The sequence below is a fragment of the Mercurialis annua genome, linkage group LG4 (genome assembly GCF_937616625.2).
Source record: "Mercurialis annua linkage group LG4, ddMerAnnu1.2, whole genome shotgun sequence".
NCBI classification, from domain to species: Eukaryota; Viridiplantae; Streptophyta; class Magnoliopsida; order Malpighiales; family Euphorbiaceae; genus Mercurialis; species Mercurialis annua.
Genome location: NC_065573.1, coordinates 35,493,316 through 35,519,917, shown reverse-complemented (window position 1 = coordinate 35,519,917; position 26,602 = coordinate 35,493,316). Strand labels below are relative to the sequence as shown.

Genomic DNA, 26,602 nt, shown 5'->3' with positions numbered 1-26,602 from the left:
TGGAGATATAGCTATATTTTTAAGATAAAGCGAGTGCAAAATGGGGAACAATTTCTCCCTATTCTAAACAAAGCCTAATCACCAAAAATATATCACATCTTTTATTTTTTTCGTTTGGAGTCTTACTTTTTAAATTTTTAAATTTTAATTTATTTTTAATTGTTTTGTAACCATTTGTTTAATTGGAGAGAATAACAGTTCAAATAATTTTTTCATATTATTTTATTTCTAAAATTTATTATGATAAAATATAAATTGAAATAATATAAAGTAATATAAACAAAAACTTAATTTTATAGTCAATTAATTTGATCTGTATGGTGAATTTAAATTGGGATCCTCTTGATAAACTATTCATCTTCTATGAATGATGTAAAAGGAGCTCTGTCGATTAATTTCCTCAGTCATTGAATTTTACCCTACCTGGTCAGGTGAAAAAGCAAAGTACATTATCATTTAAATCAAGTTTAATAAAGATTCTAATAATCTTTATGTGAAAAAAAAAATCCATCCTCAGGGGCTCAGCTTGGTTCGGTTGGACTCGGTAATCCATTATGGTTATTCCTCGTCCATCTTAAATGGTAAGTGAATACAATTTAGTGTAACTTTAGAAAATTATATAACACAACAACATATTGCTATATCATTTGTATAATAAATTAATAATACAATAATCATATATAATGTTTAAAAGAATAAAATAATAATTAAAAAAAATTATCATTTTTTAATTGTTATTAATGTTTATTTACTTATTATAAATATGACATGACACGAGATAAAAATTTAAAATATTAGTATATTTTATATAATTTTTTTTTAAATTTATTAGTTCAATAATTTAATGTGCCAGTAAAAGATAAATGGATTAAAAATTAATTTTAAAATTTATCCTTGTTAATTTTTTTTGAATAAACGACATATTATCACATAAGCAGATGAGGACTTAGCCTAATGGCCAGGTCCTTATACTGAATGAGGTCAGATCCTTATACTGAATGAGGTCAGGTCCTTATACTGAATGAGGTCAGGTCCTTATACTGAATGAGGTTGGACTGTCACTACTAGAAAACAGCGTTTTTGCGACGGATTTTAGTGACAGATCTAAAATTCGTCGCTATTTTTTTTATTAGCGACGGATTTTGCGACGGATCTAAAATCCGTCGCTAAACACACAATTAAATTGGCGGGATCACGGATTATCCGTCGCTAAAGTTGGCGGAGTAGTCCCGCCAATTGTTTTGATAAAATTTAGCTTGACGGAAATACTCCCGCCTTTTATTTTCCACAATTAGCGACGGATTTTAAAATCCGTCGCTAAATTACGCTAATTTGCACTGTCAAAAAAATTAAAAGGTATTAAAAATATTATTTAAGATAGTATTCAATAAAAAATAATTTTTTAATTTTTTAGTTAAATTTATATTATTTCAATATAACGTTTTTATTTATAAAATAATAATTAAACCTTATTTATAAAATAATAATTACAAATTATTTATTTATTTAAAGTATATAAATATTTTAAAAAATTATTAATTATAAAAAAAATTATCTTAGAATGCGGGATTAAATTATGGAAACAAATATTTGTTGTTTTAGTTACATTTAAGTATAATATACATAAATATATAACATGAATATGAGCTGGTTAAGGTGGAGTTACGCGCGGGAGAACTATAAGGTTAAAGAGTCTTGAGTGGGAGCAATGGAAGGATGGGTGACCTACTGGAAAGTTAGCGTAAATTGACAGGTGGATGCGGGTGGGTGATTTAACTCGGGTGGGTGAGTGACGGAGGGCGCGGATGAGTAATTAATTAAATAAAAAAATTTATTTTACGATGTAATTTAATTTATTTTTTTAAAATTAGTGACAGATTAAAATCCGTCGATAAATCCGTCGCTAATTAGCGACGGATTTAAAATCCCGTCGCTAAAACCGAGACCAAAATCCGTCGCTAAATTTTTTTTCCGTCGTTGTCAAACGTTGCGACCAAAAATATAGCGACAGACTATTTTCGTCGCAAATCCGTCGCTAAATGTGTTTAGCGACGGATTTTGGTCATTTAGCGACGGAAAAATCCGTCGCTAAATGACTGTTTTTAGTATTTGTCTGATTTAACTTTAAAAAATACATACTAACTTCCACTAACTTCCGCTAACAACTCACCCTAAATTAAGTCTACCTCTCATAAAAATATAATATTATCACATAAAAAAATGAACAAAATTCATCGGTTACAAAGCATTTTTGTTTTTTAAAGTTGTAGGGAAAAAATGAATAGCTCTATACATGGATGGAGTCAGTGACGGATCTGTATTGGGTACAAGAGGGTCACTGGACCCCCCTAAAATCAAAAGAAAAATTGATACTAAGTTTTACTGACTTAGCACTACATTAGTAATTCTCCAAGGAATTAGCATGATTTTAGTATAGGTGGGCCATTAAACTTGTAAAAACCAATGCAATAATATTTCTTCAAAATAATTAGTATATAATATATATAGATCTAAATTGTGTAATTTTCAAAAAGTTATTAGCTGGCGGCAAATAAATTTATTTATAATATATTGCAATAATAAGAGTCATATAATTCATCCATATTTAGTATATCTAAATTAATTTTAATTGTTGTGACTTAAAAATTAATTATTTTTCAGTTCTCACCTTTATCATTTGCTTCTAATTTATTTATCTTAAGTTTTATTTGATTTTATTACTTTTTTCACTTTTCATATTTTTTTACTAAGTCCAAAAAATATCATCAGAAACAACAAACTATGTATTCTCTATTATTTTAATTAGTATTATTTATTTAATTTTTACAATTAAATATACATTTTATTTCATTTGAAATTGATAGAAGAATATTAAACTAGAGTAATAAATATTTTTTCTTATATTTATTTATATGATTTTTAGATTTAAAAACGATTTAAAAAAAGAAGGGTTATGATATTTATTACATATATTCTATGCTTAATTTGGACCCCCCCCCCCCCCCCCCCCCCCCGAAAAATTAGTCTGCGTCCGTCACTGGATGGAGTACATTTTAAGACATTCAATTTAAAAGTAATTTTGTTTTTAAATTGATGAGTGTTCCCTCCAAAAGAACAAAATAGTGATTGCTGGCGGCTGAACCGCCATCTGGTTAACAAGTGTCCGTCATCCACGCCTTAATCCGCCTCCCCTCGCCACGTTTATGAAGCAACTGCTACGTGCCGCACCATAAAATCAGAAATCTGTAGAAACAATAACGTCATCACTTCTTTTGAAACCGGACAAAGTTGCTGATTACATGCCACACCTTTTTAAATCTCATAGTAGTAATTATCTTCTCGTTCAAAGGATTAGGCAGCTGAATATATAAACACTACACAGTTGAGGAAACCAAGATTCAAACAATGAACCAAGCCATTAGATCAATAAAAACACACAGCCCATCCACTCTTATATTCTCATCTTTTCCAAATCCGTTAGGTCAAAGAACATCGGTGGTCAGTTTCCGGAAGGTCAATAATACATTTTGTAGCGCACCAGATAGCCAACACAGCATGGACAAGACTCAGACTCCGAATGAAAAAACTGGGGATGTGATGTCCCATTCATTTGGAGAAGGATACGCGACGAGGTCCGACGAAGAAGGGTTTGGTGGGATTTATGGAGGAAATCAATCAGTTACTGAGGATGAAAACGATAAGAAAATTCATGAGAACCACCCTGGTACGTGTTTTATCTCCTTAATCACCCTCTTAATCGCATTTTTCAGTAAACTAATTGTTAATCTTTTTCGTTTTTGTGAAGATTATGATAAGACTCAAGGAAGTGAAGTGAAGGAGAAGGAAAAAGCAAGGCACCAGACTGATGTTTCTGACTCTTAGATTTTCATATATATTTGTCATTTTGTTCTCATGTCATGGTTCTGCTAGTTTTGTAATTATTTGGTTCCTAATGTATTTTTAATCCTAATGGGAAGCAATAAAATTTATTCTCTCAAGTAGTTAAACATGGTACAGTCGTGTTCTTACTCAAATCAGTACAGCAAAAGTAGCCTATTGAAGCTTTCGAAAATTTAGTTATATATTAAGAGACATTAATATTACTTATAATCAGCAATGTAATGATGTGAAAAAACAAATAAAATTCGAGGTCGATATGATTCTAAAATGATTTGAGATTGACCAAAATTTATTTTAAAAGCCAAAATAATTGAAATTGAAGTTCGATTCAATTTGATTATTCATAAAAATAATTATAAATTTAATGTTTATTATTTATTATTAAAAAAATAACTAAAGCTCAATAAGGTTGCACTGTATTTGAATGCTCAAAACTTGATTTATAATTAATATGAGTAAACGTCGCGTTTGCGAGTTTTTCTGAGTAGTTCCGATTTGGTTAGACTTCTAAATAAGCCTTTCAGATCCAAGTCGCTATACAAATAATATTTCGCTTTTTGTGGATTTAAAATTTCTTTATATGTAATAGGTATGTTTTAATAAACTAGTCTCGCTTTGCGTGCTACGCACGTGGCTCGTAACGTGACTCGTCAATTCATGTGTTATTATTTTAAAACAATATTAAAAAAATCAAATTAATTTTTTTTTTGTAAATTTACACATAACTAATAAAGATTTGGATAACATTAATTGTGTTGCTAGTGTAGTCAAACTAAAAGATTGATATTCCTATTAATTTGGAAAAGATTAGCTATTTTTTCTATACTCAATTAGTATTCCTCTATCATGATACAATTTTATTTTAACTAAAACTCTAATTATAATAATTTTTAGTAATTAATTAAATAATTAATTTGTTAATGACTATAAAACCGTTATTTAATATAGATTAAAAAGGGTTATTCCGTAAATTTGCCTGTCCCCCCCCCCCCATCCGTGCTTTTATATATAGTATAGATGAATTTCGTATTTAATTTTTCTACATAAATAGTATATTACGGCCTTTTATATATGAATTATTTATACTCTGCCGCTATAATTAAACCATTTTAATTTTAAGGATTTCTTTGTACTTTTTCAAATAAAAAAAAGGGTATGATAATATCTTTTTATTTAGTTATTTTTTCATCCTTAAAGTAATTCATAATTTTGAAAATTGGAGTATAATTGAAATATAAAAGGACAGAATAGGATAAAATTAAAAAAAATTCTTACATCTAATTATAATTGCTAAAAGAGTTAAAGGAGGGGTTTCTTTTAAGTGATTAGACAATTAAAAGAATAAAATTATCTCCATTTTTCATTCTCTTCTTCTATACTCTTTTTATTAATCTTTCATCCCACATTAATTTTTTGTCCATGGAGCCAGCGACGTCGTTTTGTGCTTTACATCTAGAAAAGCATAGAAAGTCCACCCACAACAATATTGTTAATTCGTTATTAACCAAAGATGTTTCTTTTTTGTATTTTATGTAAACTAGTCTTCAATCTATACCGTATTAGTAATAATGATTTCTCTTTCAATTATGAGTTGAAACAAGTCAATTACGATTGTTTTTATATTCTAATACGCATGAGTTGTTTTAAATGGGCATTGCTCAATAAAGAAATATATGAAAAAAGCAATAAAAGAATTAAAGACTATTAATAAAGTTTGTGAATTAAGCTCTTGAAATTGGCAAGGTTTCGTAGGAGTTATTTATTAATATAAATTACTTCTTATTTGGGGGGTTAACTATTTTATAAACCATGTTTGTATTTTTATCATAGAATTGAATCGCTAATATGGAATACTGAAATATAAAATGAAAAATAATTTTTTTTATTACAAGATATGTGTATATAAATAATTTCATAAAATAAATATAACTTTTTTAGTACGAAATCAAATGTTGAAATGTAAAATTCCGTTCAACATGGTTACACAGTCTCCTTACCAAATCAATAAATAAAACAACAGAAACTAAAAAAATGAGATTGAGCTAAACGTTTCACATATATAATAGTTGTGTTATGCGTCCTTCTTTCTTCATTTCTAAACTAAACTTAATGCCAAGACGAATTCCTACTTAATCAGTGCACTAATTATACACATATTGTTTTTTTTCGTCATCATTTAATTATTATTCCGGTCCATAATTTTACTCTTTCCGGTCTATGATAAATATATCTTCACTTACATACATTTTTATTAAATTGTAAATGCGACAAATATTATTGACCGGATATAATTTATTAAGCTATTGTGTTTACAAGATCCATAAATAACCTGAAACAAGTTTTAAATTTCGGAATCAAGAATCTTTCAAATGGCTATGGTGCCAAAGAACCTCGCATGGTCTCTCAAAGTTCCAAGCGTACAAGAGCTTGCAAGACAAAAGCTTGAGATTGTTCCGGTGAGGTATGTGAGAGATGATCTCATCGTCAATACTCCTTCTGATCTGTCACTTTCTGTACCGTTGATTGATATGACCAACTTGGTCAACCCTCGGCCTAGCCGTGATGAGCTTCACAAGCTTCATTCTGCATGCAAACACTGGGGCGTGTTTCAGGTAAATGCATGATATACGTTCTCAGTCCTTGAATTTGTGATCCGGAATCAAATAACTCTCTTTATACTATTTTGATCTTTTTTAAGTTAATTAAGAACAAAATTATATAATATAAACAAGTTTAGGAATCGAGATGACCCAATTTAGTCTTTAATTAACGTCAAAAAAACGATATTGTCCTTAATTAACCAATTCTATACTTTTTTGGATATTTTCAGTTGATAAACCATGGAGTTTCGATTGAATTGTTAAGCAACATGAAGAAGCAAGTTCGAGAATTTTTTGATCTTCCCTTGCAAGACAAAGAACAATGGGGACAGAAACCATGAAGTAATGAAGGCTATGGTCATATGTTTATAATGTCAGAAGAACAAAAGCTTGAATGGAATGACATTTTATTCCTTAAAGGTCTTCCTTTTCAAAGTACCAAAATGAACGCTTGGCCTCATAACCCTAATAAATTTAGGTACTCTTGAAACTTTTGAACTTTCACTTATGAATATAAGGTAATTGATTTTCACGATATTCAAACCATTATTGATTTTATTTTAGTGATCAAACTTTAATTTGTTTCATTTTGGTTGTTAAACTTTTATTTTGTTCTAATGAGCCGATCTTTGATTATTTTTATCTGTAAGCTTACGACGTATACATAATTTGGCTTAAAAACTTTTCGCTGAAATTAAATTAAAGTTTAGTAATCAAAATAAAACAAATTAAACTTTAATGGCCAAATTGAAATGAAGTGACAGTCTGTGTACAAAATGAACTGAAAACGAAGCAAATAGAAAAAACCAACTGAGGTGACTAGTTTAATTCTATTTGGAATATTTGAACTTTTTGTAAATAAAATTAGTATGGTTTTGGAAAGAAAAAAAATCAAAATCTAAGTCGAATACTATTTTATTTGGTTCAATTTGAACTAAATGAACACTCCTCCTAATCAATTGCTAATAATTAGTTCGGCCCCAAATTGTGAGAAGTAATATACAATTAATTTGGTACCAAATTGCATATTTCTATATATTTTTTTCTATAGGGAAACAGTGATGAAATATATAGAAGGCATGAGAGAAGTTGCAATTTCTATAGTGAAGTATATAAGCATGGTGCTTGGGATAGAAGATTCAGGATTGTGTGAGGCTTATAAAGAAGGGAATTATGACATAAGGATGAATTTGTATCCACCTTGCCCTCAGCCTGAGAGAGTGATTGGCCTCAATCAACATATTGATGTTCATGGGATTACTCTGTTGCTTGATTGTGCTCATTCTCCAGCATTACAGGTTCTCAAGGAGGGTAATTGGGTCTTTGTTCAGCCTATCGAACATGCCCTTGTTGTCGACCTTGGTGGCATTATTGAGGTAATACTAAAGGATAACTATTATTACTTACTTGTATGAGTCCTTGCATGGGCGAAACTACCCTTAGGCGAGGGTACACTTCAATCTCTTCTCATATTGAATTTCTTTTTTTTTAAAAAGAGCACATAAATTTGTGATGAATTCAGAGTTATATAGAAGTTAAGCTCGGATTATTATAAGTATGCCATTGGATCCAAGTGATTATGGTAAATGTATAAGTAAGTAATATATTGATTAATGCAGATAATGAGCAATGGGATATACAAATCACCAATTCACAAAGCAGTGGTAAACAAATCGGAGGAGAGAATTTCAATTGTGACTTTATGCAATCCGAATCCATCATTTACAATCGGTCCTGCTGAACGACTCATCAACTCCGGAATGCCAGCTATGTACAAGACAGTCACATTGGATGAATACTTTCAATGCTTTTACAATTCAAAACCTGGAACCCTGTTCATGGATAATCTTAAATTATAATTCCAATTATTACTATAAAATGGTGCAATAAATTCCTACAGAAGGAATAGAAAGATAAAACTGTACTAAATAAATATGTATTATGCAATTTGCAAAGTGAAAAAACTGTACTGGTTCAATGCTTGTAGTATTTCTGAGTATTAATAAAAATATACATTTGGTTTACTTTGTTTTTTTTTTGTCGAAAATATTTATATTTGTTTCAACTATATTCAAATATGTTGTTGGAAACTACCTATTTCGGATTATTAATTCTACTAAAAAAACAATGCTAAGTTGCAGACGTTATAGAAAAATTCAACTCAAACACAATATTTGTCAAATACTTGAAACTACAATTGGATAAAGATAAAACAAACAAAAAGTCTCTACAAATGGAACTTCAATTCAGATCTCAAAAAAATAAAACACTACAACCATAGCTACTCAGTTAGACTTGATGTGTTGCTGAACAACATTAAGACCCTCGCTCTCCTCACCGAAATCCTGGAGAAAAAAGCAGCATTACATTAAAGCAATCATTATATAAGACACAAAGCAGAAATGATTTTTTAAATCCTGTTCGATTTCTTTGTTTCAGACTCACTCTATTATAAGTGGCTAAATTGTTTTAATTGTTAATTTAATTTTTGCAGGCCAGTGTGTAAGAATACAAAGTGACTGAAATAAAGTGGCACCTTAACAACGACACATGAGCAACCAACCACCTTCCTAGCCTTGCCCTCGGAATCAATCTTGCAGAGCTGAAGAAATGACATGAAAAATATCATGAGATATAAAGTTCAAATGGAATAGAAAATCATATAAATACAAAATAGAAACATAATCTGATAGGGAAACAAGGACTAATTAAAATCAAGAGAAACAAAAAAAGATAAAACAAATGCAACTGCATACAAACATACTATTTTTTGATTGCGCTGAAAAAGGATGAAAAACAAAGAATCAGAGAACAGCAGCAAAATGTTATTTTAACAGAATTTGATAGATTACTTTGAATAACAGACGTCATTCTAAGTTTTACAAACAGTCTAATGTGGATATTCACTACTGGTTAAAACAAAAGGGCGTTCAATAAATAGCGTAGACTATAGTTGATGGAAAAGCATATCCTCATATCACATCAAACAGATTTGTCTTATTCATCAAAGTCTAAACTAACCATGCCAAGCTAATTCATGCAACTCTTTCTAAGAAGTCACTACTTAATGTATGAGTGAAAATTAAAACCATCCAGTTAACTATGAGTTTAGCAGTATGATGTATGCATATAAATTTCTCTCAGATGAGGCTACAATAAATTAAGCAAACAAATTTGCAACCTTAGGTACAAAAAAGGTTTTTGCATAATTGTTAAAAGAGATAGAAACTCCCCATATAAGGTACTTGCCTATGTGCACCACTCCCGTCATGGAAGTGGCACGCATGATTCAAGCATTTTGGGAATCTGAGGTTATTTTGTTTTTGAAAATTCAATGCATCAATTGATCTGAACAATCCATATTAAGTCACTATACACTCACTTAACTTTTTTGAAGAACAAAAGAATAAAACACGTCTCATAAGAGTTTGTTGAAGGATTTATGACATGATTGACTTTGATAATGAGTTGTTGATTTAAAAAAATTAAAGCACGACTAGTAGGATTTAGAGATATGACACAGCGTGCATTCCAGTTCTTAATTTGAATTTAGACTACTTTTAAACAGCTTCTATTCAAGGACTTACACTACTATTAAACTTGAAAAAATTCTTCTCATCTTACATTTAGAAACCATTGATGTGTATTTCATTCAGTGATTTTATAATTTTCCTTGTGCGAAATATTTTATTCTTTCGGAGCAAATTTCACCTCACGCCTAACCAATTGCACGTATGAGTATATGGAAATATGCCGGTACAAGACTAAAGCATAAATTCTTTACATATTGATAACATGAGACATTGAACAGCTATAAAGAAACCCTTACGAATTCTCGCATTTCTATAATCAACCAAGCTAAAAACTAACAGTGAAACTTGAAAAAGCAATAACTTTACAAATCAGGCTGAAAATCTTGATAAACAAAAAAATTAAGAGAATGGAAAAACAAAAGCACTTACACCAGCCCATTCGCCAAGAGTCTTAGCGCTCGGAACAGTCATAAGGTTAATATTATGATCAGCACAGAGGCCTTTGACAAGTTTGACATAGTCAGACTGATTGCAATCTTCAGCCAATACACAGAGCTGTGCGGTGCTCTTCTCAATCAATTTAGCACACTCATGAAGACCTCGAATGAGACCGCCGTGAGCCAATGACTTCCTCAGAACCAACTGCAACGCAGTCATCAAGTCCATTGGCTCGCCCAGTGGCTGCGCAGGAGCAGCAGCAACTGGATCGGCAGCAACAGCGACGGCACCCTCCTCCCTGCGATTAAATTTTAACACAAATAATAATCAGATAACCAAATGATTTAGAATGAAACGAATTTAAATGAAATGATGGCTTACCCTGACATGGTTCTTCGGAGGTTAGTCTTTGTGAGAAAAAGAGAGTAAGTTTGTCTCTACGGAAAAATGGAAGCGAAGCAAACACTAACTGCGACTAAAATTGGCTAAGGTATTAACAATTTATACGATGCACACTAGGGTTTTGTAACATGGTTTGGGCTTTAAGCAACTTATGGGCCAATCACAAACCAATCTGATGAAAATTAACTCTAAACATAATTGCTATTTCGCATTTGAAGGCTTGGCCTAATGGCCAAGTCCTTCCATATGCGTGAGCTCGAGTTTCGAACTCCTGATTTTTCTGAAGTCGTGATTTATCCAGTTCAATTTTAAAAAATATATATTAATTTTCGCTAATTCCACTAACAACTAGCTTAGACCAGGTCGATCTCTAATAAAAAATATAGAGTTTTTTATTTTATTTTGAATTTAACATGAAAAGGGTAACAAAATATATAGTATTTTAATTTTTCTTTTAATATAAAATATTAAAAAATATTATAATTACTTAATATGATAATTGAAAATTTTACAATGTATAATCAAAATAAAAAACAAAACACAAAATTCACACGGGTTTGGTCTATTGGTTTAAGGCTCAGCCGTCTGGGCGCCAAAGGTCGTGGGTTCGAACCCCAGCTACGCCCTTTCTTAATATGGAGTGGTTGAGGTTGGATTGCTGGCCATTATAGCCCGGATTTACCAAGTATGTGGGCTTGCGGGCGGTTCACATCCTGGGGTTTGACAATGATATTGAATTTCGGCTCAGTAGAGTGAGTCCTCGTCACAAAAAAACACAAAATTCGTTATAAAAAAAATCAAACAATAAAAATACATGGATGATTAAAGCATTGTACAACATATAATTAAAATAAAACCTAAAGACAATTTTAGAGAAAATAATTGAAAAAATGGAAATATTACTCACCAACGCAATAAAAAAACTAAGGTAAACCGATAATCACTGTTTAATCAACGAAAAAAATAAATCAAATGATCAAAATCGATGAAAACAAAAGAATAGTAGGGAAAGAATAACAGTGATGAAATGTAAACAAGAGAGAGAAAAAGAGAGGAAATGAGCGATAAATATTTAAAGAGTAAAAAAAATAAATATTTGAAAAGGGTTAATTTCATAAAAAAATTATAAATTTTACACGAAGTTTCATTTTAATCGCGACTTTTAAAAGTTGCCATGTAAAATCATGACTTTTTATTTTGTTCCAAATCTATCACTGATTATTTTCCATTGTATTTTTAACTTTTATTTTTTTTCAAATCAGTCGGATTCCGGTTGTCACGTCAGCAAAAATACACTGAAAATTAATTTGGTGATAGATTTGGAAAAAAATGCAAGTTCATAGTTTTATATGACAATTTTTAAAAATCGTGATTAAAATGAAACTTCATGTAATGGTCATGATTTTTTTATGAAATTAACCCATTTAAAAAATGGAAGTATGAATATAAACCTATGAAATATAAAAATAAAAAAAGAACTGCCTGAATAGATAAGACATAAATGTCCATTTAAAGTGAGGTAAGTCTGTAAATATTTTATAAATTGATTTTTTTTTCTATTTTTCTCCAAAAAAAAAAAATCAAATATCTACAAATCGGCAATCCCATTTGAAAGGCCTAATTGTCCAAGAGTAATTGGGCCTATGGTGTCTGTATATCTGACCCCAAATTTGACTTAAAGAAGATGACAAGATTGCCAAATTGGCTAAATTTGTTTCTAATTGTCGGCAATCTATAGAACACATACCTGGATGTAAATTGCCCCTCGCTCTTTATCCACTCCTTCAGTTTGATTACAGGGAGATTTATAGATTTACCTAAAATAAAAAAATAATAGGATTTTATACCTCAATATAAAAAAATTAAAGAAATTACATCACCTTTTTAAGACTTTATGTTTTTACTCTAAGTGTCAAAAAATTAATGATTTTACTCCAACATACAAAACACGTGATCTGCCAACTTTTTTTCTTTTCTCTCTTTTTCTTTTTCTCTCTCCTTCCACTTCTCTTCTCTTTATTTTCCTCTTTCTCTGCACTTCTTTTTTCTTTTTTTTTCATTTTTTAATGTCATTTTTGATCTTGAAATTTAATTTTCAATAATTACAATCACTTTCGAATTATTATTTTTTCTCGCAATTTAATCTTTTTTCTTTTTCGGATCTAGATCTGAAAAATAGCAATAAAAGATTTATGCATCAAAAAAATATTTTTTTTCTACAACAATAGATAGTCTTAATAATTTATGTTGATTTTCAGCTTGCACTTAATTAAAAATTGATTACTTTAATTTCTGATTTAAAAATTTACACACAAAAAAAGATCTGGAAATAATTAATTTTTTCATAATATTATTATAAAAGCAGCAGTGATATTATCATCTCGGTATCATAATTTTTCTGCAAAAAAATATTTTTTGTACATTATCATACAATTATCATTAACTTTATCATACTATTATCATAACCTATTTTTATAAAAATTATCATAACATCATCATAATATACTTTATCATAACACAATCATAAAATATTATCATAATATTATCATGACGTACTTTATTATAACCATATCGTAACCTTTTAGCATAAACTTATCATACTATTATCATAATATTATCACAATATACTTTATCATAACAGTATAAAAAAATATTATCATAACATTATCATGACGTACTTTATCATAACTATATCATAATCTTGTCATACTATTATCATAACCTTATCATAAACCTTATCATATTATTATCATAACTGTATAATATTATGATATTGATATGATAACATTATGATACAGATATGCTAACGTTAATGATACCGAAATGATAATCAAGCACTTTTCTTGACAGAAAATCGTTTTTCTCTGCAGGGTTATGATAATGATATGATAACGTCATAGCGATAACGATATGATAACCAGACGCTGTTTTCTGCAGAAAATCGTTTTTTCTACAGAAAATCGTTTTTTTCATCATAAAATCGTTTTTAATGCATATTTGCAGATCTTAAACTGAAAAAAAATTCAAGAACATTTCTTTTAGATCTGAGAGTTAAAATATATCGTAATAATCACCACGAATTAAGAAAAAAATCGCTAAAATGTGGAAGAACGGCGAATCGACGGCGGAGTGAAGACGAAGCGAAGGCGGGACGAAGGCGGAGCAACGGCAGAGCAATGGCGGATCGTTGAAAGAACGGCGGCGGCATGATAAAGAAGAAAAAAAATAAATGAAGAAGAAAAAACTGGAGAGGAAGAAAAAATGGAGAAGAAGAAGACGAAGAGAGAGAGAAAGAGAGAGAGAGAGAGAGATCTGGAAAAAAAAGATGCACATGTCAGAGTAAAAATAAAATGCTTGGAGTAAAAAATAATAAAAAAATAAGTATTATTATAATAAAAAAAGACTTTAGAGTAAAAAAATAAAAGTGCTAAAAAAGTGAGGTATTTTCTCTATCTTTTCCTTATTGAGGTATAATTTACTATTATTTTAAAAAATGGAGTGTTTTTCCTAATTTTCTCTTGATTCCATCAGCTCATTAGAAAGTATATAAAAATGAATATTCTCAACCAAAACAAAAAATATAGGAATCAAACTGAATAAATGTGTTAGAAGTAAATCACATAAAATTAATAAATATCCGTCCTATTTTCAATTTCATAATTCATGTTTTTTTACAAGAGGATTACAATACATATATTATTTACACATTGTAAATTTAAGTTATAATTATGATGTCATATCTTATCATAAATTTTATTATTTTATTATAACGATACTGCAAATAACATTCAGATTTCTTTTGCGAATGTAATTTTTATTTTTCACATTTAGGCTTATAGCATTTTATTTTCAAATAATGTCCATGAATTTACTTTTTTTGTCAAAGTTGAGTTTTGAACTAAAGACATTATGATATGACAAAAAAAAAACTAAAGACATTATGAGATCTTGGATCTCATTCTAGATTACGAGGCCATCTATTCGGTCCCTCTAGGTCTCATTTTTTTTCTCGACAATTCGGTCGGACTTTCCATTGCCAGATAAATTCAAACTGAAATTTATGATTGTTTATAATTAAATGATTAGTTACATTGGCATGGTTTGTTCGATGATTCCGGCACTTCTAATTCTGACTTTACAAAAAAGATTACAAAGTGATGCTAAAATATTTTAAGAGTTTTAACAGTAATTAAGTATCCATCTGATTTTATTTTAAATTATTAATAGTTCATACCATTCGTTTAATAAAATTATCAATGGTTTATTATTCCTCCTAATGTGTTAAACGAAAGTTGGATGACTTATATAATGGCTGCTAAGCCTATATCGGATTTTGTTTTAAAAAGAGTGATTCATTACCCTCATGGAATGTGATTCATTACCTTCATGGAATGGTCACTCTTGTTACATATTTATATATTGTATTCTTGACAAAATTAATAAGCTAGTTAAGTTGGTTCGATTAATAAAAAAAATTAGAATCTATTGTAATTAAAAAATAAAAATCAATAAACCAAATTAAGTGATTATTTATATATAATTATTATTCTTTACGTTTTTATCAATTTTTTAAAATTGTTCAACTATTTGGTTGCTTCAATTATTTAATTATTATTCTTTACGTTTTTATCAGTTTTTAAAAATTGTTCAACTATCTGGTCGTTTCAATTTTATATTTTAAAAATGTTGATTAGTTTTGTTATTTCATAATCAATTAAATTAAAATATAAAATGATTTTAGTTCTTAAATGTAATTTAATCGATCATTTTCAAACCGGTCGATGTTTTGGTCACCCTAAATTGAGTTGCTCTTTGTACATTTTGTCATTTTGAGAAGGAGTGTTTATCCCATGTAACCGTTGCGCCACGTCATTTTTACATCAAGTCAATGAGCATTTGCGATAGAGAATCTTTTAATTATTACTTATTTTTTTTATCATTCAATTTTCCACATGGCTAACGCATAATTAGTTTGTTGCACAAATGACATGGCGCAACGGTTGTGTGCAATAATTTTTCTTTGAGAAGAGTGGGATATTTGAGAGTAGAAACGTGCAACTCTCCAAACCATAGGGTGTGAGACCATATTGATGAGAGATACTGATTGGTAGAGAATCCATGAATGATTAACAAATAACAAAACCGAACCACCGTAGACAATGAAAGCAAACCTAACAAAGAAAATGTTTGGTTGGTTGGCTCATATCATATCTACATTTTAGAACGTCTAACCAGAAAATCCATGAGGAATGATGGTCTCATTTTTGTTTTACACAATCTTTCCCATTATCTATTATTATATAAATCAATATTATTGATTTCGGTTGCCACACTTATCAAAAAAAAAAATGAAGGGCGGGGGTGGAGTTATCTATATTCCCAAGAAATCTAAATATCTTTATTTATAATATTTTTGTTGGAATTTAATTGGTTTTGTTGTAAAAGGGTTAGTTTGGCTCATAGAGTTTTATTTTTTGAATAGACTGCCTACAAAGTTGATATTCTTTCAATTAGATCTGAAATAATTAACGGTTTAGTTCAAGTTGAGCTTGGCAGGGTGTTCAAAATATGAGGTTGAGAGAAAATATTTAAAGACAATATCGTATGCTAGAATAGTCGGAAATTTGTTGTATGCAAAAGTAAGCTTAATACTGCATTTGTAGTTGATATTAGAGAATACTATTAATTCAACTTTGAAAATGACCACTGAATTGTATTCAAGATAGTTTTGAAATATCTTCAAGAAACTAAAGATTGCATGTTGACATATAAAAATGGTAAACAATAAAATTCATAGGAGTTATCAGATTCAGATTTTACTGGTCATTACTACGATTTAAAACTCACATAGCGTTATATTCGTAAAATAGCATGTAGAATTGTCTCTTGAAAAGAGTAAAACGTACATTATTATCTCCCGTCTCTATACAATATGAATGTATTATTAAATACATGGGTGGTATACAAAATAATATACTTGGTTAAAGCATCTAATATATAATTTTCATTGTTGACCCCATTTCTTGTATTATGATATTTTTTCGGTATTATTTGCAAGAAATTAGTAAAAATATCACGAGGTTTGAGCATATTAGTATTTGATCTAAAGGAACTAATTAGAAAACATAACGTCGTTGTAAAATATATTGGTGCATATGACATGATACTTGATCTTTTAACTATTTTTTAAAGAATGTGTTGCTAGCATTGTTTTGATAAAGTTTTCAGATACATTAGCATAGAAAATTATCATAAGAAACATATTTATTCTATGTTAATGTATCTGAAATTATTAACAATAAATAGATGCCTCTAGATTATATTAATTTCTTTTGTCATTTAAGGCCTTTAAGCCATTTTGTTTTATGATGCCTCTAGATTATATTTTATAAAAATTTCATATATGAAGAAAGGAATTCAATGGTTAATACTTAAAAGAAAAAGCTTTTTCGATGATAAAAAATGACCTTTTATATTGTCAAAAAATATGATTGACGGTGAACCACTCGTGCCATGGACACAACGAATAATGCATATAATGATAATAATAATTATAATAGTGATGGTTTACCCCCACACGAACGAGATATGCATGGGATGGATTATTCACATAAATGATATTAAATCTTAAGACATTGTTTTAAAATGGTACCAAAATTTTTAATTTGTATTTTTTTGGTATCCAACTTTCTATCATTTATTTCAGATTGTGTTTTTTTTTTTACAAATTCATGCTATTTTTAATGACGTAGCGACCGGAGCAATATGTTTTTATATATTTTTACCTCATTAGATGCCATGTCACATAACACATACCATAATTTGGTGATTTTACCTTTCTCTTTCCTTCTCCCAATCATTAAAAATAGCCGGAATTTGTAGAAAAAACCAATATGAAACAAATGAAAAAAGTTGGATACCAAAAAGATACAAATTAAAAATTTGGTACCATTTTAATATATGGTCCAAAGATTTAGTACCATTTATGTCAATAACCCGCATGGGACACAACAAAAAAGAAGAAATAACAGGTCAAAATATCATTTATGAAGGGAATAGAAAATTGGACACAAGACTGAAAGATGTCCATTCGAACCAAATTAATATTGATTTTTTTTTAAATTAAAATTAAATAAAAATTTCAAATATTTGAAATCGAACTGCTGAACCGATTAATTTGGTTTGATTTTTTATTATTCGGTTTAATTTAATTTTTGCACTGTGTGCACGGATCCTGGATATCTCCAAAACCAAACCGAAACCGGACCGAAAATATCCAGAACCGAAAAATATCTGTTGACCATTGATTTTTCTCGAACCGAACCGTACCGAAAATTTTATTGGTACGATTCCGGATCTTTTATAAAACCGTACCGAGAACCGAACTGAACTGTACCAAACCGAAGTACCGAACTTATACCCGAAGAACCGAAATTATATTATATTATATATATATATATATATATATATATATATATATATATATAAATATATATATTAGTCTACTCTTAATTTGATTATTATATTCATATTAACTTTAAATTAGTAAACACTAATTTTTTTTTATAAAATTATATAAATCTGTCAAATATTTAATACTTATTAAAAATATTTTTAAAAATTAATATGAACGATTTACATATTCATTATTTTCTATTATTAATCAAATTACATAGTTTTAACAAAAATAACATAGTTTAGACTTGAGAATAGATAAAAGTACCCTTATCAAATAATCAAAAATTTAATATTAAATCGAAAGGTAATATACATATTGTGTCCTTTTATTTTATTGATGATTATTTATTTGTGATAGTTAAGAAAAAGAATTAGTAGCTAATTAATTTTAAAAGTCAAAATAATATATTATAATATAATAGATATCATATTTTAAACAAAACAATATCCGTGGTTCTAGTGATATCCGTACCGAACCGTACTGAACCATTAGAAATATCCTCATACCGAACCGTACCGAAAAATAAAATTTTCGAACCGAACCGATTATTGATACGGATCCGGAGATTCAATTTTCGATATCCCCGACTTTTGATTTGGTTCCGGAGATTTGTCAATCTCCGGATTCCTCCGAACCGTACTCACCTCTATACGGGACAACCTTAGGGTTCCCACAGGACAAAACAGCTTTATATTTTGTCTCACGGGGTTCAGTTGCGTTTTTAGTGTTATTTGGGAAGATTTAGAAAGAAAGAAAAAGCATCACTTTCCTAGGAAGTTGCAAGGAGGCCCTTCTGCTGCTGTATTAGCAAGGGTAGGGACTACAATCTCAAGTTATCACACCGATAGCACCCTATGTCTCGTGTGTTGCATTTTGCATTACCAAGCAATTAATTCACTTCAATTTTCTAACATCTCATGATTTTGATTGATTTCTTTCGGATAAGTGAGACAATTTTTTCTTATGGTGTAAAAAAATAGTCACACCTTCCGCATTATATTAAGGGCTAATAATTGTTCAATAAATCCAAATTATTTTTTTGTTCTTTTGCAAATCCAATCAACACTTTAATCCGGTTTAGAGAAATTAAAGGTAAATTTAGTCAATTTTAATAATTATTCAATTTAACACACAGACAGTGTATGCGCATGCATATATAATTTATAATAATTAATTTTTAATGCATAATAAGAGACGTTAACTAAGTAAATAAATTTAGCTAGAATTACTGTGAATTTTTAAACGACGCTAAACTTATAGAAATTAAAATTTTGGTTACATTTATAAAAAAAGTTGATTTTCTTTTTGACTTTTCTGTCCATTAGGCCTAATTTACAAACCAATATGTAAAGGATTAGAAGGTGGGAGAAAGAGAGAAGGGTTGCTTGTTCGAATAATTATTACATCTTCAATTTTCTGTAACAAATGTCAAAATCACTTATTTTTCTACATAAAATGTCAAAACAACTCATATACTAAGCAAATGTTTGACATACAAATGAAGAATAATCTTAATTGTTGTGTGTGTATATCTAATAGTATATCTATATCTATATCTAAAATTGGGAATGAGGTCTACAACAATTATGTGGACTTTATTTTTATTTGGTATACTTTGTTGTTTATTTTTGGTATATATAATTATATGAACTTGTGGTGCCTGACCCTTATTGGTAAGCCTTTAGGAAATTCAACAAAAGGGAAAGCATAGGGTTGATCATTATGAGCCAGCTCCCACTCATAATTGAGAACCAAATGGTGCATGAAAATTGCCATCTCTAATTTCGCCAATTCTGATCCGGCGCATAGGCGTGGTCCTCCACCAAATGGCATATACAAATTGTTATTTGTGCTTGTGCTATTCTGTTTCAAACAAATATATTAGAATCAAGAGATTTGCATAATGTAAATTAAAAAGTTGAATCTTAATCTAAACTACTATGATTATTCTAACAAGCATAGCATTATCTAACATAATTGTAGATCAAAAGTGGATTTGTTGACACCTAACCTTGGGCGTAACTAGAATTTAAAAAGTATTAATCATATCAAAGGGCTAATTATATAAAAACTTAAAAGCTAGAGTTTTTTTATAATTTTTTAAGAGGGACGGTTTCCACTAACCCTTTCACGTAGTTCTGCCACTGCTCGTAACTGTAGATTTCTCATACAATCGGTATATACAATAAAATTAGATAATGAGGAAAAGAAGTGATAAAGGAGAAAAATAGTCGATACCCGAAGAAGGAAGATAATAAAATAATTGAAAAAATAAAAAATATTGATAATTGATGTTAACATTGGTAGAGGAGTATGAATTATTTAACTATAGTGACACATTTGACATATACCAACCACCTAATGTTGAGTTAGAATTTTCTTAGTATATTCTTTACGAGATAGCTCTTCTTCTTTAAAAAAAAAACAAAAGAAAAAAGTTAAAAAAATTCTTTTCTCCTATTGTGACAAAAAAATTGATAATAATTGGTCAATTGATAAACTCATGAATGACTAGAAACATCCAAAGAGATTTTTACAAAAATCATACATAGACAGGTTTTCTTATCGAACATTGGAGGATAAAATAGAGTGACATGGAAAATTCAAAAGTGATTCGACATTGTTTCTAGTATAAGTTGGTGTATGGGTGGTCAACCTATGGACCATTTGCATTGTCCTCTCATTTCTATGAAATATGCCAATAGTTCTTTACTTGACTAGTATTTTGGTAGTAATCTAGTCTTTTATGACAATTTTATTTATTTATTTATTTTATCAAAGACTAAATTTACATTAATAATAACGAAAATTACTATAAGTCTTTTATGACAATTTTATTACTATTTGTAAATATCTACTTTATAATAGGACATTTGGATTTGACACCTATCAATTTTCAAATTACTCCACCTTTAAAAAACATTGCAATATTTGTACTTTTAACTAGTCCACAAAAATGTTATGTAATGTAAAATTGAATAAATATAGTGATAATAGTTCTACATATTTATTGTACGCCTAAAAAGAAAATATAATATAGTAAAGGGAGTGATGTAGGTGCACGTGAGAACCCTACATGCACATGGGGGTTTAATCATCATTAAAACATCCCCGCAATTCCCCACACGCAGAGCGAGTGAAAATGAAATAGAGATTGAATAAAAGCGAGTGGGACCAATTTCACAACATCCTGTTGAATGATCATGACAGTTCATCACTTGATCTTGTGGGGATAGCCGTGAGATCGTAATACCTTACTTTTTGTACTAAACTCTATTCAACGGTTCTGATCAGATTTCTGTAGGATCTGGTTTATACCAAATCTTATCCCCTAAACCCCATTATCCAGTGAGGCCTATTTTACTTCAAATTATCTAAGTTTTAATTTCCCTAGTAATATACTTTTGCCATCTTCCATTATATAAAAATAAAAAAATTAAATTATAAAAATATACCACTAGATACGGTAAAATAAAAATTTAAGAACAAAGTAGTAAGTTGTCATTCATCTAATTATTACAATCAAAAAAATTTAGTTGGAAATATATAATATTTAATTAATTAATAAAAAATTAAGTACTTTGACCATAGAAACTCAAAGGGTATAATAATATAATTATTATTAATTGTCATTGTTATTAGTACTACATCAAAAGAAATTACTTTATTATATATCATGACATAGGTATTTTAAAATATTAGTCCAAGTTGATTTTGAAACACCATCAATAGTAAAATACAAATATTAAAAAAGTATTAATAACTTTTTTTAATAGTTGGGGAGAGAGAGCGTTTGTGGGTGAAATTAAACTTACGAACTCGATAGTTTACTGTCCGACGTTTATACTATTTGAGATATTACTTATGGATATTAATAAACTAATTAAATTATAAAATTGTCGTGATAGTTTTTTATGATAAGATCTGGTCTCACGATTTAAAAAAAAAAAACAAATTGCCTAACGCACATATCATACTTCAATCAATTTATATTAAAATTCTAACTTTGTAAAAACTAATCAATTTAATAATAGATATTCATTATTTGAATTTAAAAACTAAAATAAGAATGATAATGTAAGGAAGGGATATTTATGGAAAAAGCTTACCGAGTGCGGCCATCTCCATGGATGGAAGCGTTGAGGTTGGTCAAAATGACTAGAATCCAAATGCACGGCTGCAATCACTGGTAGCACTTTCCATCCACGTGGAATGTCATACCCTTTCAATCATAAACCCCATTTTAAAATCAATTTCAATTATTCTAAAGAAAAAACATTTCAATTATTTCACAAATTAATCATAAGTCTCGTGCATATATGACAACTATTTGCTAGATTGCAACATATCAACTTGTTTTATATTTAAAATTATTTTAACATCTTAGAAAATACTACAAAAATATCTATCAAAATTTAAATAACCAAAATTTTTTATGTTTAATAAAAGAAAATTTTTTAATTGATTCCCCGGCTTCAAAAGAAACTATCAGACATACATACTTAAGAAATAATTTATTGAATTTATACAAATATATTAATATATTTTTATAAAATAATTGTTATTCTATCTGTTCATTTCCCTAAATGAATAATATCACTTTTATCTAATATTGACATGGACAAAATAGATTAGAAATAAATTAATTATAAGATAATTTTTAGAACTTAGTTTACTTTTCGAAAAATTGTCATCTTCGGTTATGATAATATTTTTCAATTTAAATACAATTTAATCGATAGCAACATTTGTGTTGAATGATAAGAATAGTTGTAACTAAACTTTACTTGAAAAGATGTGAATTATTTTTAAATTAAAATATTGCGTTCACAAGTTTAATGCTAAATATGTCCCTATCCGTATCAAACTTTGGTTGATACGGCTTCCTATCTAATCCTCATAATTTGGAACATTTCTAATCAATCAATTTATATATTTTATTTCCTATCAATTAATAGCAAGGACTTATATTTGTTTCTTTTTTCTTTTTGAAATGAGGACTTATATTTGTTTATTTCTTATCAATCAATAGCAAGGACTTGTATTTTTTTTTAATTTCTATCAATCAATATTAATCAATAGTAAGGACTTGCATTTTTTTTTAATTTCTATCAATCAATGATAAGGATTCATATATTTTATATCGGAAAAAATGAAATTACATTAAAATTATTGTTTAAACATAGGAGTGTAAATTCAGTTGGAACATAATTTTCCCATGTCTTAGTTCTTTAATTAAATCAAATTTAAAACCAACCAAACTGATTGGTTCGATTAAATTCAGCTTGAAACAATCATGTCTTAGTTGGAATTATTTTATATTTCTACTAAACAGGAAAAACTGTTTTTATATTCTCAAATAAAAAAATTAAATTCATTAGTTCGATTTAAGTATTCAATTTAATGTTATTTTTGCACGCCTCTATTGAAATTTGTAGACTTAGGCAAAAAGTTCCAATTTTCTGATTATTAGATCCAAAGATTAATTATTTTCATACCTTTATAGTGAACATCTTTGAGAGTCTTCCTGTGAAGGAACCTCACAACGTTTCCAAGCCTAAGTGTCTCATTGATAACCTTCACTTGACCAAAAATATAAAGAGCAAATTATTATTCATGCAAATTTCTGTAAGTTTTAGGCAATACTAATATAAAAACAAAGTTCAAGAGAAGCTTACACATTGAGTAAATTCCATTTTCTTGTAATCATCCCAATTTAATCCATCCTCTCCTGATTGCTTCTTGCCTCTTGCAATTGCTATGTGTTCTTCCTATACAGATATATATAATGATAAAAAAAACAACATTAAGTATGCAGTAAAGTAATTTTAATTTTTCAAAATTCTCAACTAGATTGCGTAAATACATGAAAAACGTAATACGTGTCATAATATTTAGAATATATAATTACTAATCATTTTCTCTAAAATTTGGTTAAAATTATTGTTTTCCTTCCAAATTTTAAATATATAGTATTATTTTGTCCAAGAAAAATGCAATCTATCTAATATCTAAAAAGACTTAATTTTCGAGTTGATAGTAAATTTGTCTAACACTTTCTTCAATTTTTTGTAGCAAGATAATTATTTTTATATTATCAAACCAAATCGAACCAAATACATTACTACAACTTTGGTTCGATTTTAACACAAAATGACTGTAATTATTTTTTAGAATAACGACGTGTAGAGTTGGAGACCACAATGATGAGATGTCCAGTTGCAAACGACAGACAGAGAGCTCATTTAAATACTACTATTAGTTTAAAAAGGTAATAGCAAATTTAAGATAAATAACAAAGTAAAAGTAAAAGTATAAAATCTTACCCTTAACTGATGAATAGCATCAGGAGAAGTTTGCAAGAAGTAAATAGCTAAAGCTATAGCTACTGAAGAAGTTTCATGTCCAGCAAATAGCAAGCTCAGAACCAAATCAAGAATCTGCTCAGTCGAAAGATTCGTATTCTTCATAACCCAACCAAGAAGATCATCATCATCTTCTTCTTCTTCCAAGTTTTTCTTCATTTTCCATTTCCTCTCCCCCATTTCCCTCTCTATGAACTTCAAAATGGTCGACCGCGACTGCCGGATCACGGAAAATGGTTCTCTTTTTCTTCGAATCAATTCGTTTTTATGTTCATATATATAAATTTACAGTCTGATATATATAAAATTAAGCTATTAATTACCTTTAAGGCTCTTCTGTATGCAGTTCCAGGAAAATTTATAGGAGCAGAAACCACACCTTTCATGAATGTAATGTACTCTCTCTTCAACTCTTCAGTCTCTGCTTTTCCAGGATCCAGGCTCATTATGTGTTTCGCCATCAAATTGAAGGTGAACTACACATTTTCGTAAGTTTCTCAGTTTTAGAGCGCTTATACTATTTGAACTATACCTCGTTGTTTACATATGAATTTTCTTAATTATTCATAGTTAGTGAAATTAACTAAAATTACCGTTAATCAGTGATATATTAGACTAAAATTACCTGAATTAAGAATTTAGAGTGATTAAGTTTGAAAATTTTACCTTCTTAGCTTCATCTTGAGCTGAAAATATAGAGTTATCTTTCCAACAATCAAGCACAAGTAAAGTATGCTGCTCTGCATCTCGAATGAGCTGAGTCTTAAGCCTGGCGTGACTCAGAAAATTAACAGAAATATTTCTCATGACTCGGTGCATGTCTCCAACAAGAACAAGCATAGACCATTTGCCAAGAATTCCACCCATACTTTTCGGATAGCTGCATTGGAATAATTTTCCTTCATTCTGTAGTATGAATTTATTCAATCCAGGATCTGCAGAAACCACCGTCGGCCCGCCGAATAAGTTGGATTTGTATATCTTCCCGTACCTGTTAGCAGTTTCGTTAATCAAAACTAGTTCATCTTCATCATAAACAATAATTTTTTATTTATGATAATAGAAAAATGGGAGCGCTTTTGGAAGGAATAGAACTCACGATCTGACAGTGCTGTCTGACGCTTATACTATTTGAGCTATAACTCATTGTATAAGAAAAAAATATTAACTAGTTTTATTAAGTACCTGGATATGTGTCGTTCCATGTATTCTCCGATTGAAGTAGCGGAGTACGGTTTCAGATAAGCGATGGTTTCTCCGAGGAACGGTAGTCCCATTCTGCCTGGCGGAAGATTAAATTTATTTGCTGTTTTTCTGCGTAGGAGAATGAAGTAGAGAAGAAGTGATAGGATTGAAGGGAGAAGAAACAGAAGCAGAAGCTCTGAGTCAGACATGGCAATGAAAAATGGAGGAGAAATAATTTAAAATTGGTTAGTCAGGTGGTTGAGTTCTGATGAAGAAGATGAAGCCAACAGGGTGCTTTTATAATCATCTGTTTTGTCTTTCAACTTAAAAGAACAGCGGAAAGTAGCGACGATTTAGGCTTTCTGTTTTCCTTTTACTTTCCATTTTCAGTATTTTTTATTTTTAATGTTGAGAAGGACTGAGATTAATTTATTATTATTTTCATTTATAGAAAGATTTAAATTTATATCTTTATGTATAAGGAAATAATCTTAAACACAACTCAGGATTTTCTTCCATAATTGTCAGATCAAAACTAATTAATAGGAGATTAGTAGTCAGATTTTTACTAAATTTGAACCAGATTGATCCATATTTAAAAAGGAATTAAATGTTAATAACATGTTAGTCTCTTAAATATTCTAAAATGGGAGTAACTCCTCCGAATCCCACATATTTATCAAAAAAAAAATATTTTAAATTTTTGTTTTTTAAGGCCTA

At 29.2% G+C, this 26,602-nt stretch overlaps 5 protein-coding genes and 1 long non-coding RNA gene across 6 annotated transcripts; 4 read left to right on the top strand and 2 right to left on the bottom strand.

The window, feature by feature from the left end:
• The first annotated feature begins 3,217 nt into the window (after nucleotides 1-3,217).
• LOC126679296 (uncharacterized) lies at nucleotides 3,218-3,998 on the top strand. The gene is made up of 2 exons (XM_050374293.2): nucleotides 3,218-3,724; nucleotides 3,806-3,998. The coding sequence occupies exons 1-2, from the start codon at nucleotides 3,406-3,408 to the stop codon at nucleotides 3,880-3,882; spliced, it is 396 nt and encodes a 131-aa protein (XP_050230250.1). The 5' UTR covers nucleotides 3,218-3,405; the 3' UTR covers nucleotides 3,883-3,998.
• Nucleotides 3,999-6,246: 2,248 nt separating this feature from the next.
• Nucleotides 6,247-8,410, top strand: LOC126679104 (oxoglutarate-dependent flavonoid 7-O-demethylase 1-like). The gene is made up of 4 exons (XM_050374043.2): nucleotides 6,247-6,512; nucleotides 6,731-6,978; nucleotides 7,552-7,876; nucleotides 8,120-8,410. Exons 2-4 carry the CDS (start codon nucleotides 6,863-6,865, stop codon nucleotides 8,357-8,359), a joined length of 681 nt encoding a protein of 226 aa, XP_050230000.1. The 5' UTR covers nucleotides 6,247-6,512; nucleotides 6,731-6,862; the 3' UTR covers nucleotides 8,360-8,410.
• On the top strand, nucleotides 6,270-6,841 carry LOC126678635 (oxoglutarate-dependent flavonoid 7-O-demethylase 1-like). The gene is made up of 2 exons (XM_050373529.1): nucleotides 6,270-6,512; nucleotides 6,731-6,841. The coding sequence occupies exons 1-2, from the start codon at nucleotides 6,270-6,272 to the stop codon at nucleotides 6,839-6,841; spliced, it is 354 nt and encodes a 117-aa protein (XP_050229486.1).
• A 234-nt stretch (nucleotides 8,411-8,644) lies between the features above and the next one.
• LOC126679238 (40S ribosomal protein S12-like) lies at nucleotides 8,645-10,975 on the bottom strand. The gene is made up of 4 exons (XM_050374227.2): nucleotides 10,853-10,975; nucleotides 10,463-10,769; nucleotides 9,037-9,102; nucleotides 8,645-8,845 (listed from the first exon to the last, which is right to left on the bottom strand). Exons 1-4 carry the CDS (start codon nucleotides 10,858-10,860, stop codon nucleotides 8,786-8,788), a joined length of 441 nt encoding a protein of 146 aa, XP_050230184.1. The 5' UTR covers nucleotides 10,861-10,975; the 3' UTR covers nucleotides 8,645-8,785.
• An 8,738-nt stretch (nucleotides 10,976-19,713) lies between these two features.
• On the bottom strand, nucleotides 19,714-26,091 carry LOC126679451 (steroid (22S)-hydroxylase). The gene is made up of 8 exons (XM_050374486.1): nucleotides 25,883-26,091; nucleotides 25,364-25,688; nucleotides 25,021-25,173; nucleotides 24,659-24,913; nucleotides 24,011-24,103; nucleotides 23,831-23,909; nucleotides 22,442-22,554; nucleotides 19,714-20,195 (listed from the first exon to the last, which is right to left on the bottom strand). Exons 1-8 carry the CDS (start codon nucleotides 26,089-26,091, stop codon nucleotides 19,974-19,976), a joined length of 1,449 nt encoding a protein of 482 aa, XP_050230443.1. The 3' UTR covers nucleotides 19,714-19,973.
• LOC126679452 (uncharacterized) lies at nucleotides 24,845-26,356 on the top strand. The gene is made up of 3 exons (XR_007640867.1): nucleotides 24,845-24,933; nucleotides 25,044-25,185; nucleotides 25,372-26,356. It is a non-coding gene; the product is annotated as an uncharacterized LOC126679452 (long non-coding RNA).
• Nucleotides 26,357-26,602: the final 246 nt, after the last annotated feature.